The sequence below is a fragment of the Anopheles stephensi genome, chromosome X (genome assembly GCF_013141755.1).
Source record: "Anopheles stephensi strain Indian chromosome X, UCI_ANSTEP_V1.0, whole genome shotgun sequence".
Taxonomy (NCBI): domain Eukaryota; kingdom Metazoa; phylum Arthropoda; class Insecta; order Diptera; family Culicidae; genus Anopheles; species Anopheles stephensi.
The window spans coordinates 4,264,539-4,280,076 of NC_050201.1; the positions used below are offsets into that span (position 1 = coordinate 4,264,539).

Here is a 15,538-nt window from a genome sequence, read left to right on the forward strand (position 1 = left end):
GGCGATTGGGCGAAATTTCATCACTCGATAGAAGACTGCTTGAAGGACTTACAACAGCTGAAAGAACGAGGAGGGACAAGACAGTAAACCCTTTTGTCACGTGGTTTGCCTTGAATGGAGCTGAATGCAAGCAAGAAGAGGTATTCAAGAACCCCCAAGAACCTTGCAATTTTTTGAGGTTGAATCCGAGAGGTGAAGAAATTTCTCCAGGCTTTTTGCCGACAGAGGCAGGAAATTTGATTTCATAAAAAAATTCACATACCTTTTTTCGAGGCGGATTAATGTAAGGAGGAGAGTGTAGAGTAATGAAGGACAGAGAAGAGCTTTAGAGGAACGTAGATGAACATACTTTGGGCAAGTACAAGGAATTCGCGTGATTTGGACGAGGTGTCCTTAATATTTTATGGAGTGTTCTAGCCGTTCAAAGTAGCTCAAAGTTCAAGATTTCTTCATGTATTGAAGTCGTGAGGTTACAGGACTCGTACTGAAGATCTTTCAAGAATTGGTCCTCGCACACGTTTGCTTTCCTCATATACTTTTGACGGTTAGCGATTGCAAGATTTTTAGAATTAGTGTCTTGATGTTAATTCTACGATGAGGTATTCCCACGGCAGGACCAGATATTGAATCCCTGGCAGTTCTCACCGTCCGCAGGACCGACTGTCCTGATATGATCTAGTCAGAATTAGTCTGACAGGGAAAAGTCATCCCTGAAGCTAGGGAAGTCAGTGATGAGAGCTCAAGACCTCTTGATGTTGTGTCTCCACAGAAGAAGGAGTAATCTACAATTTTAAGAATATTTTGAACTTGTTATAGATCAGGATAAACAGTACAAGGTAGCAAGTTGGGACACTAGCTTTCGCTGCAGCATTCGCTTAATATTTCTCTATGCGATATTAAGCAACAGTTAATCTTGGGCATTGTCTTCCCTCAAAAAAAAAGTAGAACCACTCTAGGCTTATCGCAGATCAATCTGTAAGAAGACGTTAAACACTTAGCAGGGAACATGATACGCTTAATAATGTGCCTTTTAAAACACGCACTAAAGCACAAATGGCCCTCCAATAATGGTGCCTTCTGCGCGGCACGGCCAAATTGTAGGAGATGTGTTTTTCCCAAAAGTAACAAACAACTCCCCCTTACTGTCAGCACAGCTTCACCAGGACCAACACCAAAAACTGTTTGTGCCACAATTTGATTACACTCAAGGCCTTCTGTTTATACTTTCCGTCCCAATCACTCCTGCGCCTGGGCGGACCTGGGCATCTACCCATCACACCCCTTTTGTTCCTATTGCATTAGTTAAAAAGGACCTTTTACAGGGAAGAGAAAAAAAAAACTAATCGCATTTGTTGAGCTCCCTGTATTCCATTGCCATTTTTGTTGCTGATCACCAGCACTGCTGCTACTTCAGATCGCGATTGTGCGAACTGCCGGAGCGAGATTAAACTGTTTGATAGTCAGCGACATCGAAAGGAGACGCACAACAATCAAGCAGATGTGTGATGCAGAAGGGATTAGCAAAATTGTGTAACTCTCTCGGTCGGTGAGGTTTTTCTGGGCCCTCGCAATCTCCCGTGCTTTCCGCGAGGAGACCGCGAAACAAAAGCCGAAAAACGTCAAAACATGTCTCGCGTGCGCTTCCCAGTCCTCTCCGAGCTCAGTTTATCGCGGCCGGCCGATCGACCGTTTGCCGACGCGTTCCTTTGCAAGTGGCACCCCAAAAAGCCCAACCGCCCCCTGGTCACCATCGCGTGTTATCCTCCTTCTGACGGTGACATTAAAGTAATTATTTCTATTTGTCTCTCGACGATAATGCGTTTTTATTGCGAGCCGGCACTTGTGCGCCCGGCTCTTGTTGCGCGTACCGTTTTCCGCTTTCCGGTTTCCGGATTGTTATCAGCTGCTAGCGATCGATTATTGTGTGTACCCCTCGTTGTTTTGTTGGTCGAAGTTGCTGATCTCCTCGGATATCGCTCCGGTGCGTGATAAACAAGGGGGAACGAATTTTCCACCCAACCCCCTAGTTGAGGAGGAGGTGGGGGGGGGGGGAAGAAGGGGGAGAGAGATGGGAGAGTGAGTTTGAAGGGCTTTTAATTTTTTCTCTCTCTCGTTGATACCCTTTTTCAAGTTCGAAAGATTTTCGCCGATCGCCGCCGATGTTAACGTGCCGCGACGCCACGTACCCCTTAGGATTAACAGTGTGCGATAAGCGATAGATGTGTGTGTGTGTGTGTGTGCGTGGTTGTAAGAGGGATGGATACGCGAAACGAAACGAGTCCCCGATAAGGATCTTCCACAAGCAAACGTGAAAAGCTGGCAAACCTCCGGGAAATGGATATCGATTTGTTTTTCCTTTGATGGCAATCGAAATGAATCTCCTCCACGCTCTAAGGGGAGAGGTTTGGCAAAGAGCGGAGCGGGTGGGAGGAGATGGAAGAAGATTTTCCCCTGGATCCCTGGCCTCACAGTTGGCGGGGGATTGAGCGCGTCGGGAACGGGAAAAGAAAACGCGGGCAGAAAAGACGAAATTTGTGGAATTGGATTGCGGTGAACCGAAACCGAAAATTGCTGGAGCAGAAGGTGAGAGAACGATGGGGGAGGGGGTGGGCGTGGGTGTTGGGGTAGAGGAAAAGTGACGCGCGAACCATGATTGGTCGGTCGGTTGTTGTCGGTTAAGTGCTTACAGTTGAAGGGGAAGAATTCGTTTTATCATCCCACTTGCTCTTCCTGTTATTCCTCGTTTTCTCGAAGGAAAATTGATGGAATTTCCTCGTCAGGAGATTTTGCATCTTTTAATCGTACTCTCTTTTTGCTAAAGCAAAGCATCGTTTTAAAGTACAAGACTTTGTGAGCTTTTGGCTAAATAGGTAGAGCTCACGGGAAAGAGTCAGCTCTCTGCTTGCTATATCCTTGGACCTTAAGTAATTGTGTGGGACAATCTAATGTCGCATAGACATCTCTAATATGAAGACATAAAGACTTTTCTTGAAGATCTAACCCAACGACCTATGTTCGGAAGTTTCCTGGTAAAGGATTGGCGATCTGGCCTTGACTGAGTCAAGAAGAAAAAATATTCGGGAGGACCCTCCCAGGGTAGAGTTCTTGGTCCAATTCTTGACATCACGTGAATTAAAGGCCTTAGATAGGCCTTCAACAGCTATGATATCAAACTTTGTTTTGCTCCTGTGAGCTTCAATAGGGTCAAAACTTTTCTTGGAGCACGAGTCGAACGATACGATGCTTGGTAGGTCCCTCCCAGGGTAGAGTCTTCAGTGACAACCAGAGACTCTCAAGTCCTGGCAGATATTCCTTCAACGATGAATCTCACTCCGATACCTTGAATAACTTCCATATCACATAACACACACAAAAAAAAGCGGATCCTATCGCCCCCGAGAGCGAAAGGATGCGTTTTACGTCAACCGCCGAAGTCATCACCTTACTGTTGGCGTTGAATATCTAACCACCACTTCAATCTCCCAGCAGCATCTCGTTCCCACCGGGCATGATTAATCTCAACGCCCTTTAATATTTCGAAATCGAAAACTGCCGCAGCTTGCAGTTTGTGCCAAGGTAGGCTTCCAGTGTTAGCATAGAGGGGTAAAGAAGGTAAAGGGATGGTACTGCGGTTACCTTTCTCTGGTGATGATGTCATTTGTCAGAAGGTGAAAGCAGAATTAAAAACGAATATCTGCCAAAAGAAAACAAAAACGCGTTACAGCCTGTGGTAATACTTTTTTCGTTGCCAAAATGGCCGATTCGTCCTGGACAATAATGTCCCGCCTGGTCCTTGAAGAGTGAGCCTCAATCTAAGGAATGCCCAAATCCCGCCACAGTATTCAAGTGGAATTCGTGCAACAATGATGAGATGATGAGGAGAAGAAGGAAGGAGGCGAGATCCTTACGGCGTGATCCGCTTTTTTTTTATGTTCTCGGTTGCAAATAATCAGAAACCGGGACAAAAGTCTGGGGTACCAATAATATAGCAACAAAGGAGAAGGAGTGAGTGTGAGCCGCACCGCTGCCGGGTCGGGCCGAGCGATACACAGATACACCACTGGAACATTAATAAATCCCCCCGGTTCCCTGGCCCCGAACGAATGGAAGGTGAAAGGGCAAAACTTTAAAGCCACAAGGATATCTGTTCCACAAGCCACAAAAGCAACACAACAAAATGAAGCACCCAAAGAGAAAAAAAAAGGTTGCTTCTCTCGGACCAATCCTTTGCCTTGCCACTGGTGATCCCTTGCCAGGAGACCCGAGCCAGAGTGAGAGAGAGACACAGTGCGTGCGAGGATCGCGCAAAGGATCGTCCACCATTGAAAAGCGCTCAAGAGGATGATGATTATGATGGTTTGTGTTGTTTGATTATGATGTGCGGATCATTGGGCTTGAAAATTGTTCCATTCTCCGCACACGTTGTTGGGCTAATATCCTTTTTTGTTCGGGTGTGTGTGTGTGTGTGTGTTTTCCATTTCCCACAGCCGCCGCGGTGGTATGTCCTGGCCCCTGTGTGTGTGTGTGTGTTAGGGCCTTCGGGGACTTATATCTTCGGGAGGCTTTACTCATTTACTTTCGAGTGCCGCCGCACCAGATCAATTTCTAATCCGCAGCGAAGAACACGAGCGCTGAAAGGTTTTGGGCATTTGCGGAAAAGAATGGATCAATGGAGAGGTCCTTAAGCGAGAAGGTCCCCGGGAAAATGGCTACAGAGATAGCGGCTCACACTGGCAGGCACGAGGATGGGATGGCGTGTGAAGGATTCGTCCGGTAACCGCTTTACCACGCAAAAATATTAAAAATAAACGATCCGCCCGGAGGAGAACCGGCGGCGAAGGTGCAGAAGGACCCTACAATGCGGAACAGTGGAAAATAGATTAGAATCCTGCTAGCCCTCTCTTTCCCGTTGTGGACACAATAGGGTTTCACAAACAAAACCGGATAACATTTAGACGAAACAGAGCCGGATTTGTTAAGGGATCACGCGGGCCACACTTAAAGCTATTACCACTATTTGGCCACTCGAAAGTAGCCGGAGGCCTTGGGGTGTGTGTCTGTTATCTGGATCTCTCTCTCTCTCTCTCTGTCTCTCGCTGTGGCTTTATGGAAAATGAAAATTTGCTTATCCAATCGTGTGTATGGAGGAGGAGGACACACCGTACTCTCTTTGCGGTGCTGGGGGCAGGTACTTGACCGCCGGAGAGACACGGCCGATGTGTAAACCCCGGGTCCCCAGTAAACCTCGGGGCTCTCGCACGAAATTCATCCAAAATCTGCAACCCTCTTACCGATGAATGGCTTAATTGTCGATAATCGATAATAGCTTTAAAGAGAGAAGGTACAGTACCGCCGGGACTGGGTGGTGCGCCTGACCCGAACCTTTCACGCTTTACAGGTGCGCACGCTGCGCTACTTCGGTCGAGAGGCACACTGCGAGAGTCCGTCCGGTTCAAGTGGCGCGGCCACAAACCAGGCCACGGGCGGCTCATAAGCCGGCTTGCTTTAAATTTCTCCTTACAGGATTGTGTACACCCTGAAAAAGCCCCGCTTAATTTGGTTGGTCACACTTGCTGTCCTCGCAGCATATCCCTTGGTGAAATGCCGGAGCTAGCACGTGGACGACGCGGGTTTGCCAACCGCAAGGTGTTAAGATGTATGCACACCGCCATATGCGTCTTGATGATGGTGTTGGAGTTGGTCGAAGCATTTAAGCCCGGTAGGAGCTGCAGCCGCCTAACGCTCAGCTTCGTCGTCTAGACATCGGCCGATCCCGGGTCGAATGGCCGAGAGTCCGGATGCAACTTCCAAAAACAGCAAAACCGGTAGCCACACACTAATCGGAACCTTGCCGAATCAACATCAATCTACATCATCACCCCCCGCGGGCCGCTCTTGTGTGGTTCAACCGCTCGAAGACCTAAACAGTCGACCGAAGGACTGAAGGCAATCTCTGAGCCACAACCACATACCAAGAAAAAAAAAGGAGAAGTCGTCAGAAGCGGCGGCAGCCCAATGAACCCAAATCGCTTCTGACAGGCGACAAAGGTTAGTAGCGTTGTAGCCCGGAGAGGATGCTGCGGCACACAGCAAGGCAGCAGTGAGTGTTGTGCCGCTTGAGCGAGTGAGGGGGTGGATCCCGCTACCGAACAAGGACGGCAAATATAATCAAAACAAATGTAATTCTATCTATCCATCGACCCATCGGTTTCATCCACTTCATTTAGCTCTCTCTCTCTCTCTCTCGCTCTGCCTTTCGCTTCAAATTTTCTGTCAAGCAGCTGACAGGTAATGGAGCGATAGTAAGGGGGCAACACAGGTTCCGCTGAGAGGCGAGACACGATGCCACTGTGCGCCGACTATGGGTCACAATTTCGAAGATATGGGATATGTTTCTGGAGATTGAAATTCTCCTCTAAAAACAAGGTAATTTATAAAGCAAAACAAACTTCCTTAAAAAAAAATCTTCCTACTCGACTTCTCCACGTGGGTTTAGCTTATTTAGTTCTCGTAACGAGAGAGCAACACGTCCGATGATAGGGAGACGAACTTTAGAATGAAAACAATTACATCATGTCGCGTTACAACACTCTGGTTCAAAGGCACCTACTGCGCTTTACCATCGTTTGATAAGGCATCCCGCAACAATACCTACACACCATATTATCATCCGCCATTTTTTTTTTGTAATATTATTCACGCGACACCCAACAAAACATCACGTTGGATTATTAATCGATATGAGTCTCGGAACGCCGAGTTGGTGCTTATTAGAACGCGCTGTAAGCTATATTAACACGCTGCAATTGTTGGACGGAAAGTAATAAGTAAGAAGAAGATTCGACTCGGGTGGAGTGTTATTGTTCACAACAACCGTGCTGTGGCACCGTTGTTTATGATACAATTTCACGTCGGAATGTATAATCAACAGTGCCGACAGTGAGCCCGGGGGTATCAGTGTGTCCTACTATCAGTAGAACGAAGCGGTGGTCGGTGATTGGGAAACGGTGTTTATACCTTTTGATTTAAACATGCAGAAACACACATTCCTCACTAATTGAAAGCGTTTGCAGTCATCGAAGTGAGATTTTTGTTTTTGTTCGAGCAGTTTAAAAATTGACACACACAGCCCATAGTGCGCCGGTAGTGGTCCCAAGTCCCTGTTTAGAACGCTGCTCCATCTCAGGTGAAGAGTTCTGTAACCCGGTTTTATTTGCATTCCCTCACTATCCTACTGCCTCTCTCCCTCTCTCTCCCACACTGTCGTTCTTCAATATCGGCGTTAGGTTACAGCTTTCGGCTTTTAGACTCCCGAGTTTGGTGTGGGACACGTTCGGAACTCGGAAGCGATTAACGTGCGCTAATTCGTGCGGCGGCAGTCTGTAGCACCCTGAAGAATACCCGGGGACCACTCTCGAAGTCACGCACTCGACGAAAAAGAGGCCCACCAGCGCATATCCTTCTGGTCGGTCGGCGCACAAAGTCCGCCGGCGGTGTTCGCAAGCCGTAGCACGGGATAAGCAAACAGAGCACCAAGCACCGAGGAAGAAGAGTCGCCTCAAGGACCTCCTAGGCTCTTTTTTTGTTGTTGTTCGGTTCACTCTACCCTTTCCCTACGCCAAAGCTTCAGGTTTCTACCCGCGTCGGGTCCTCAGGAATCAACAACTCCACCAACGCGCGGGGTTCGTCTTTTGTTCCTTCCTCTTTTTTTTTTTTTTTTTTTGGACGGGACTCCTCTCTTGTGTTGTATTGTTGATCTCCGGTAGCGGCCACCGGGAGTTAACAAATTAACAAATTTTGTTCCTACCCCGCACCGTCAGCCGCACCCTCTACGTGCGTGCGTCGTGCGCGCGCTACTGTTTGGTGCAGGTGTGTGGGAATACCCAGACGGACAGTGAAGCGAGCGGACCCAGTCTCAAGACTAAGGGCTCCCGGTGTTTGATTTTTTTCCGCGGTTCTCTTCTGTCTGATGGCCTAAAGACCCTAAACATACATACCCAACCGGGCGGGCATAGCAAGACCTCAGCGATCTGGTTGTTGTTTTGGGTAAGTTTGTATGTCCAGCTTAAGTCAAAATCAAACGCTTCCGAAAGCCTCCGGGTTTTTTTTTTAACCCCGTCTTGACTCAAATATTCGCTGTGACCCTGTTTAAGATTCTTTTTAACCACACCAGACATCCTGAGTTTCATCCTACATATTATTGAGGACGAACTGTAGGTTTTTGGGTCGCGAAATCTGACTTGTCCTCCTTGTCTCTCGCCTCGGACGGACAAACATCCGTCCCAAGGACCAAAGGCTCGCAGAAACGTGTCCTGCTTTTGCAAACGACCTTACCTCTTGGGGAGCGTTCAGCCATCCATCATAACAACTTTCCCTTTCTTCAACCTTCCAGGGATGGGTCGCTCCCCAAAGCAAACCCATCGCCTGATTGCGCAGAATCCAACTGTGAAGCATCCTCGCCCCCAATTGCCCTACGCGCGTCCTCCAGCAAGAAACGGAGGAGGACTACACTTCCGGCTTTCCATCCCCCCCCCCCGGTCCCTCTGGGTAGTTTGGCGCAAAAATAGGACGATCTGCTCGTCGCCGTGGATGGTGGTGTGTGGCATGCGCGCGTATAATGATTTTCCTTCGAATTTCAAATCTGTTTCACTTTCACTTTTTTTTCACTCGCTGTTGCTTTCCCCTGCCAAGAGTTTTTGTCGAGTTTTGCTTTTCCTGGTGGGGGTGAAACAGTGTGGTGGGGTGGAAGGAAGGAGTACGGTTCCCGGATAAATGGTCCGTTGGAAATGGGTTTTATCGATTTTCTTAAAAATCGTTGGGTTTTACAAGTCGTTGCGGAACTCCAACGGAAGCGGATTTTTCTTCGTGCTCTTCACGATGGACATAGAGAAAGCGAAATAAAAAACAGGAGGGGGCGAGGACATCCTCCTGGAGAGAGTCTTCAGGTCCAGCTGTCAATACGAATAGTTGAGGCAGTAGTTGAAGAGGTGATTCGGTGTAGTGGAACGTAACATGACGTGTCTTGCCCGATTAGAGAGTAGTAGCTTTAAGAGAGGAGGACTCATCGTCCCGACGGTATATCCCTTTTTTCAATTCGAATTAAGATGTAACACTCGACTACTGTCCCAGCGAGTAGTTCGACTCCGACTTGCAAACATCGCAGTAATATAATAGCCTTCCATCCTTACCTGGTTCCATCTTAGCGCGGCGGTTCTATAGATGCAGGTTCTCCTTTGCTCTTTTGATAGCAGAGTCAAGCGTTGATAGTTGATGGTTGCTTATTGCGGTACACTAAACACTCCAACCGGACACAGTCCCGAGATGCTGACAAGAGGAAGGCGTTACGCTCTCCTCCGTCCGTGGTGCGGTCGTCGGTAAAACGCTGATGACACGGGTTCGCTTGTGAACACACCTTGATTGAAGAGGTGTTGCCTTTCGGAGGCACCCACCGAGGACACTCGCGACGACGACGCTCTCCCCGAGGATCTCTATCCGACCACACATACAACACTGCACAACCAAGGAGGCTCACGTATGGAGGGGGGGGGGGTCAAAACTTTCACAAACCGCACACAAGAACTACACCGAATCCTACTGCGTCTATAGCACTGGGCCGCTTTTCTCGTGTGACAGCGAATCGTTTCTGGATATCTCGTCACCGGAACGGAGCACTTCACGATACTCGAAAATTATAAACACCTTTCAAAAAAATGGAACCCGACTCACAAAACCCGACACACCATTGCTGACGATCGTATGCGTCCGCTGTGGATGTGATATAAACACCAACGACTCTCCTTCAGAAATGCCTCCAGATCGTTGATGAAAAGTCTGATTGATTGCAAATTGTTGAGCGCATAAAACAGCGGAGGTACTGGATGGTCGGGATTGCTATCCCGGAGGTTTGCTTGGCTTCCGTTGCATTAGTTCTCGTGGGGAGGGGAACGTTTCCTGTATTCTGGCAATTCTAGATTTTTGTACTCTTGCTATCAGGTGTTTTGCGTTTTGAAGGCGTTTACGGATAGAGGTGATAAGACGCGTGTGAGTGTCTACCTTCGCATGTACCACCCGGCGGTCGGTTGAGGATGACTTTGGGGCACTCCGCTCGTTCAATTTTGTAGCTGTATTCCCTGAGTTGTGTACCACGGTTAAGGCACGGTTTTCGACAGCCCGATGTCGTTCAAAGATGGTCCTTTTTCGGTTCGCCCGACTCACTGACTACAGCCAAGCTTCCGACACATGATCGAATTAGGCGTTTGCCTCAACTACCTGAAGTTTAGTAGCACTGTTTAAGGTGTTCTTTTCCTGTGGATTATTTTCTTCGTTTAAACTACAGCTCCACCAACTACAGAACACCTCTTTGTACAGGGAAAAGTGACAGGTCCCTCAGTAACCCTTTACCACAACTTCTGATCACTTCTAGTTAGACTAAAATGGAGTCACTATGCCAACCATGTTTACACGGTACATGAACTCTACCGTGGGGGGCGAGATATTCGTAGAGGTCCCCGCACAGAACTGAAGTGGATGATGGTTGATGATCAGCCAAATAGAGTTGTTGAGTGATGATTGATCTCCACACACCCACTCCCACTAGGAAGCAGTTGATAACATCATGGAGACACGTTTGGTGGATGATCCTTCCTGTCTCAGGGGCAGTCTTCCTCACGCACTCACATAGAGGAGTCGCCTCCTATCACTACACACCACCTTCACCAACGATACAGCAAAATCTTCAATAAACTGAAGCAACTTAAACAAAACCCCGGCCAACTTGCGAGCCTGCCACTACTACTCTGTATAGCTGTGTACGCTTTTTCGCGCGGTTTTGCTGTTTTTAGTTCCGGTTGTGGTGCCTCACACAACTTTCGATGCACTGGCGTACGGGTGTGTGTGTGTTTTTTTTATTGTTGTTCCCCGGGGGCCGATACATACGACCGACGACGACGACCACGACGACGCTCTTTTGCACACACTCACTCCTGTACACAACAAAACCGTGTACTCACTAGCCAGCGGTAGAACGAGAACTGTGTGTGCCGCACCGAACCGAACCCCGGTTCCTGTGCGGTGACGCAGATTCATCCCGGGCTGTGTCTAGAGCGCAATCTGGCCGGGGTTCATTCCGAATGAACCGCAATCGCGCACAGTTCATCCGATGGGGTTGCTGGTGAGCATTATTGCGCCGGCATTTACCCAGCAGTCTTCTGGGGGGTTTCTAACTACCCTCGTTGTATGTGCACGGGGTGGGAACATAAAGAGGGCGTGTTTATGGTGTGAACGTATGATGAACCTCTTGCCCGTTCATGCTGTGGGTTCACGAGGATCGGCTGAGAGTTACAGCTTGCTGATGAACGCCTCACGTAGTCATCGCACAATGAATGTTGGGGGTTGTTGGGTGTAAAAAAGGGCGGAGCTTTACATTGCACCCTGATGTTGTTTGCCGAAGAAGAGAGACAGAGAGAGAGAGAGAGATCGAGAGACATAAGCACCCCTAAAACGAGCCTGCCAACACCAATGTCCGCTTCTTCGCCTGGTACATACATCTTCCCTTTTCGAACCCATTGGAAATGCATCTTTCCTCTAGCACTCTCCCTTACTCTCTCCTTCCTGGGGAAAACCGGCTCTCCCCTCGGTGGGGTGGTTTTTCCTGCCCCCGTGTTTCGGAGTTTAACCATTAAACCTTCCGCTTTTCACGGTGCGGTCTGGGCCGCGTTTTTCACACACAATTTCCGAATCCTGAAATCCATTTTATTGACAACACGTCTCTTGTTGCTGTTTTTTGTTGTTGTTGCTGTTGTTCCCTTCCAGTTCCGGTTCTATTTTCCTGTTTTCATCTCTTCTTTTTTGCGTACAATTTTAGTTAAGCTCTTGTGTGCCTTGTTCTTCTTTACTTCATTTGACACGTTTTAAATGAGTTTTTTTTTGTCTGTGTGCGTTGAGGATGGCCTCCTTTCAACGGTCCCTTTTGAATGTTTTGGCTGGAGAACCTAGGACATTTTCCTAGGATAATTGGACCAAAAAGGAGGGAAAGGAAGTAGAACACGGTAACGGAGGACACACATCGATGCACAAAACCGCATCAGAAATTCCCCACCCTTGTTTAGCTACACCTCTGTTAACCGGGGCTTAATAATGGCGGTCAACGTTCGCGCGGTTCAAGAAGAGATATTCTTGATAGTCTGCCCGGCCAGGATATTCTGATATAACGTGGACACATCCAATGCCATCCAGACAACCATCACCCATCAGTGTGGTGTGTGTGTGCCGTTGACAGGGAGTCTCGATGGCGGTCAATTGCGAGAGACACTAATTCACGGATTTTCCGCAATACCGAGCACACGCACACACAAAGGACGGAGGGACGGGCATCACCTCATCTGTTCCGATCATATGACGTGTCAGGATACGAATGAACACAGTGTGTTTTGTTGACGCGCGACGATCACCAAACCGTACAGTCAATAGCGCTTCCAGAGGATGGAGAAACAGGAGGACCAACCGTGTGCGCCTCTTCCCTGCGGTTGTCATCAACCGTTTCGGCTCGTTTAGCCATTGTGTTTGGGGATTTTTTTTCTTCTTTGGTTTGCTGGTTTGGTTCGGTACGCGCGAGCGTTCCTAGTTACCCCGTAGGTCCCTTTTTCTCGGTCAGCCGTGGCCGTCCCCGTCGGTCCGTCCCGTGTCCGGGGCTTTTCTCCTGGTGACGAGACACGAATTACACACTCAATTTTCCAATCGTTGAGCGGCACGAGCGGAACGGACTCCGGATCTCCTCCGGTTTTTTGGTGAAGGATAGTGCGAGCGGAGAACCTGAAGGAGAGTGGTAGGAAGGGTATTTGGGTACGGGCAGGCAGAGGCGGAACGATTGTTGCGAATGTTCTTGCCGGTTTGTGTCCGGTTAAGGTTAAGAACTCTCTCGCTCTCTGGTGTTGATGGTCATCGTTTGTTGATGACTGTAGTTGCCGGGAGTCGGAGTCGCCTTTTTAATAGCTCTTAACCATCAATTATCTCTTAATCATAGCTTATCAATTATTGAAACAGCTCCTCAATTTTTAGGTGTGTCCTCCTGCGTCCTATTTTGATTTCTTGACATATTCCGAGGTATCAGCAGGACTTGAATGTGGAGGATTCCCATGACATTTGTAGCATAGTACATTGCTTGAAGTTTTTACCAAGAAGTACATCCTCTTTTTGATTCTTGGTGATGCAAAATAATATTCAAATGTTTCCAATTCTCAAACACTCTGAAGGATTGAAATGGATAAGTTAAAAGGGCGTCGTTTCCTTAGCTTCGATATCTCGATTGCATCCGCATGAACCCTAAGGATGACTTCAGCCAGGACTCCGTATGACATTACGTCCTCCTTTTTTTAAGATTCTTGATACTACCAACTCTAAAAGACTTTTCGAAAGATATTAAAATAACAAACCATATCCATATCACAACCCTAAATTTCGACGGTTTCGTGACGGAAAGTTCACTGGCAAAAGCAAACAGAAAATTCACCGCGCGACCGAATGGTGGCAAACATTTCCGACCACCTATGAACCGCCGCATGCCACGGTCGGCAAGTTTTCACGCCATAGCAAAAGTAAAACATCTCCCACTCGTGACTTCCCGCGGCACGGAGCGGATTAGGGGCAAGTTTCTGAACAATTCGGTCATCCATCCATTTTTTTTTTCTTCTTCGTTTCTTCGCTAATCAAACCATTTTGGTTTGACCGTGGATGGTTCATCCGCCCCGCTGGGAAGTAATGTCTGGGAAGAAGAAATAACACAAGGAGATCTTTATGAACTTTGGTTTTTCCTGATGAACCCTTTTTCGAAAGTGACATATTTGGGACGACTACTGGCTGGCTTGGTTTACGCCATGCTAACCATTTTCGGTTTTGTGATATGTGTTGGACACAGATATTCAGATATGATTAAGTCATTAACTCTATGATACGGATATTCAGCTAAAACAGAGGTATCTCTTGAACTTCAGAAGTTCACCAGTGTACTTCAAATTAGTCGACGAAGCTATTGCACAAGTCCTTGCATTTACTTCCATTTTTCTCCTGATATCCGAAGGAACCACCGGGTGTTGATGGAAGGCCTTCTCTTACCTTCAAATGGCGCCATCCGGTGGTGCCACGGTTCCTTTCAGAAACCGTTCGCCACATCACGGTGACTTTTGTTTGATCATAAAGCCCATCCAAGTCGAACTCGCACAAGGAAAAGGGCCAATGGTGTGGTGTCAAGTGTTTTCGTTGCGCCGTTTTTTAATCGGGGTCCGTCTCTTCCTCACCATTAAGATGCATCTTGTGTCAACAGTTTCAACTCCTTCAACCCCTTGATTCCCCCTTTGGTGGGTGAGTCCCTCCGCCAAAGGGTGTGGTGCCGAACTGGACTACTGTCCACCTCGCGGGGACATCCGAAGCGGCGAGAGTGACCAGTAGTTCCGGACGTTTCCCCCCATTCTCTCCTATCATTTTTCTTTTACTCTGTCCTCTATTGTATCCTCCACTCCCGTTCCTCCTCACCCCAAAAGGAGGTGTTGAAGTGGTCCAACCCCCGGGCCTAAGTGGCTGCTCGCGCACGCTGAGCTAATAGGCGTTTGAGCCCGTTCTGCTTCGAACAAGGCAGCAACGCGGCTCAATGCGGTTGAGGTTGCGCTCTGTTGTCTTGGTTTCCTTTTTCTTTCACATGAAACCTCCTGGAATGGGGTGGCTTTCATCAATGGCTTGGCAAATATGTGCGCTGCTCCCCGGGGGCCGGATGTAAGAGCTGTGGAGCGAGAGAGGTTAGGGGGTGGAAGACGAAGGGGGAAAGAGGACGCGCGTTTTGATGTGGCCTTTACCGATGGCCGCTCTTGAGCAACATGCGCGCGGCCATCAATCAGTTTTGCGGTAGGACGATGATAGTTGGCCAACCTTCTTGGCAGTCCCTCATACGTTTTAATGGTTAATTTAAAAAAAAACAATTAAAATAGTTATTTCCATGTGAAGTTTTGAAAAGTTCGCATTACTTATCTCATTGTATATTTTTCATTTATTTGTTGGTTTAAAAATTCGCCATTGTGTAATGACGCTTCTATAGACTGATATATCGTTGTATCACACAGTGACGGACACAACAAAAAGTCTATTCTAATTTCTGATTTTAAAACTGCTGCTCTCGATACTTCTAATTGGTATAATCACTTCAAACTATGGAAATTAAGACAAAATTTATGATTTATAATTTATAACATAATTTTTAGTTCGTTCAAAAATGGTTGAAACATTGCGAAACAAACAAATATTTCAAAGAAAATTAATAAGTAAAAAATACCTTTTATAATAATTCGGGTCTATGTTTAAAGTTAAAAAGATTTAAGCAAGCAAAACCTAAAACACTTTAAAAAAACACACTTAGGTTCACACTTTAAACTTTGGTTTCGTTTTCATTGAAATACCAAAACAAAAAACTAATTAAAACCTTTCTTACGAGTCAACCAATAAATATCGTTTCTCGGTTTCTGAGGATCTTCGCAAAAACGCATAAAAGGAGGGC

The 15,538-nt window shown here is 47.4% G+C and overlaps 1 protein-coding gene across 1 annotated transcript in view; it reads right to left on the bottom strand.

The window, feature by feature from the left end:
- Positions 1–11,013, bottom strand: part of LOC118505205 (paired box protein Pax-1-like) — a 64,818-nt gene extending 53,805 nt beyond the window's left edge. The window contains exon 1 of the mRNA XM_036040693.1: positions 9,189–11,013. Coding sequence (XP_035896586.1) covers positions 9,189–9,198 — 10 coding nt within the window. The 5' untranslated portion in view covers positions 9,199–11,013. The remainder of the gene's footprint in view (positions 1–9,188) is intronic.
- Between the last annotated feature and the right edge of the window lie 4,525 nt (positions 11,014–15,538).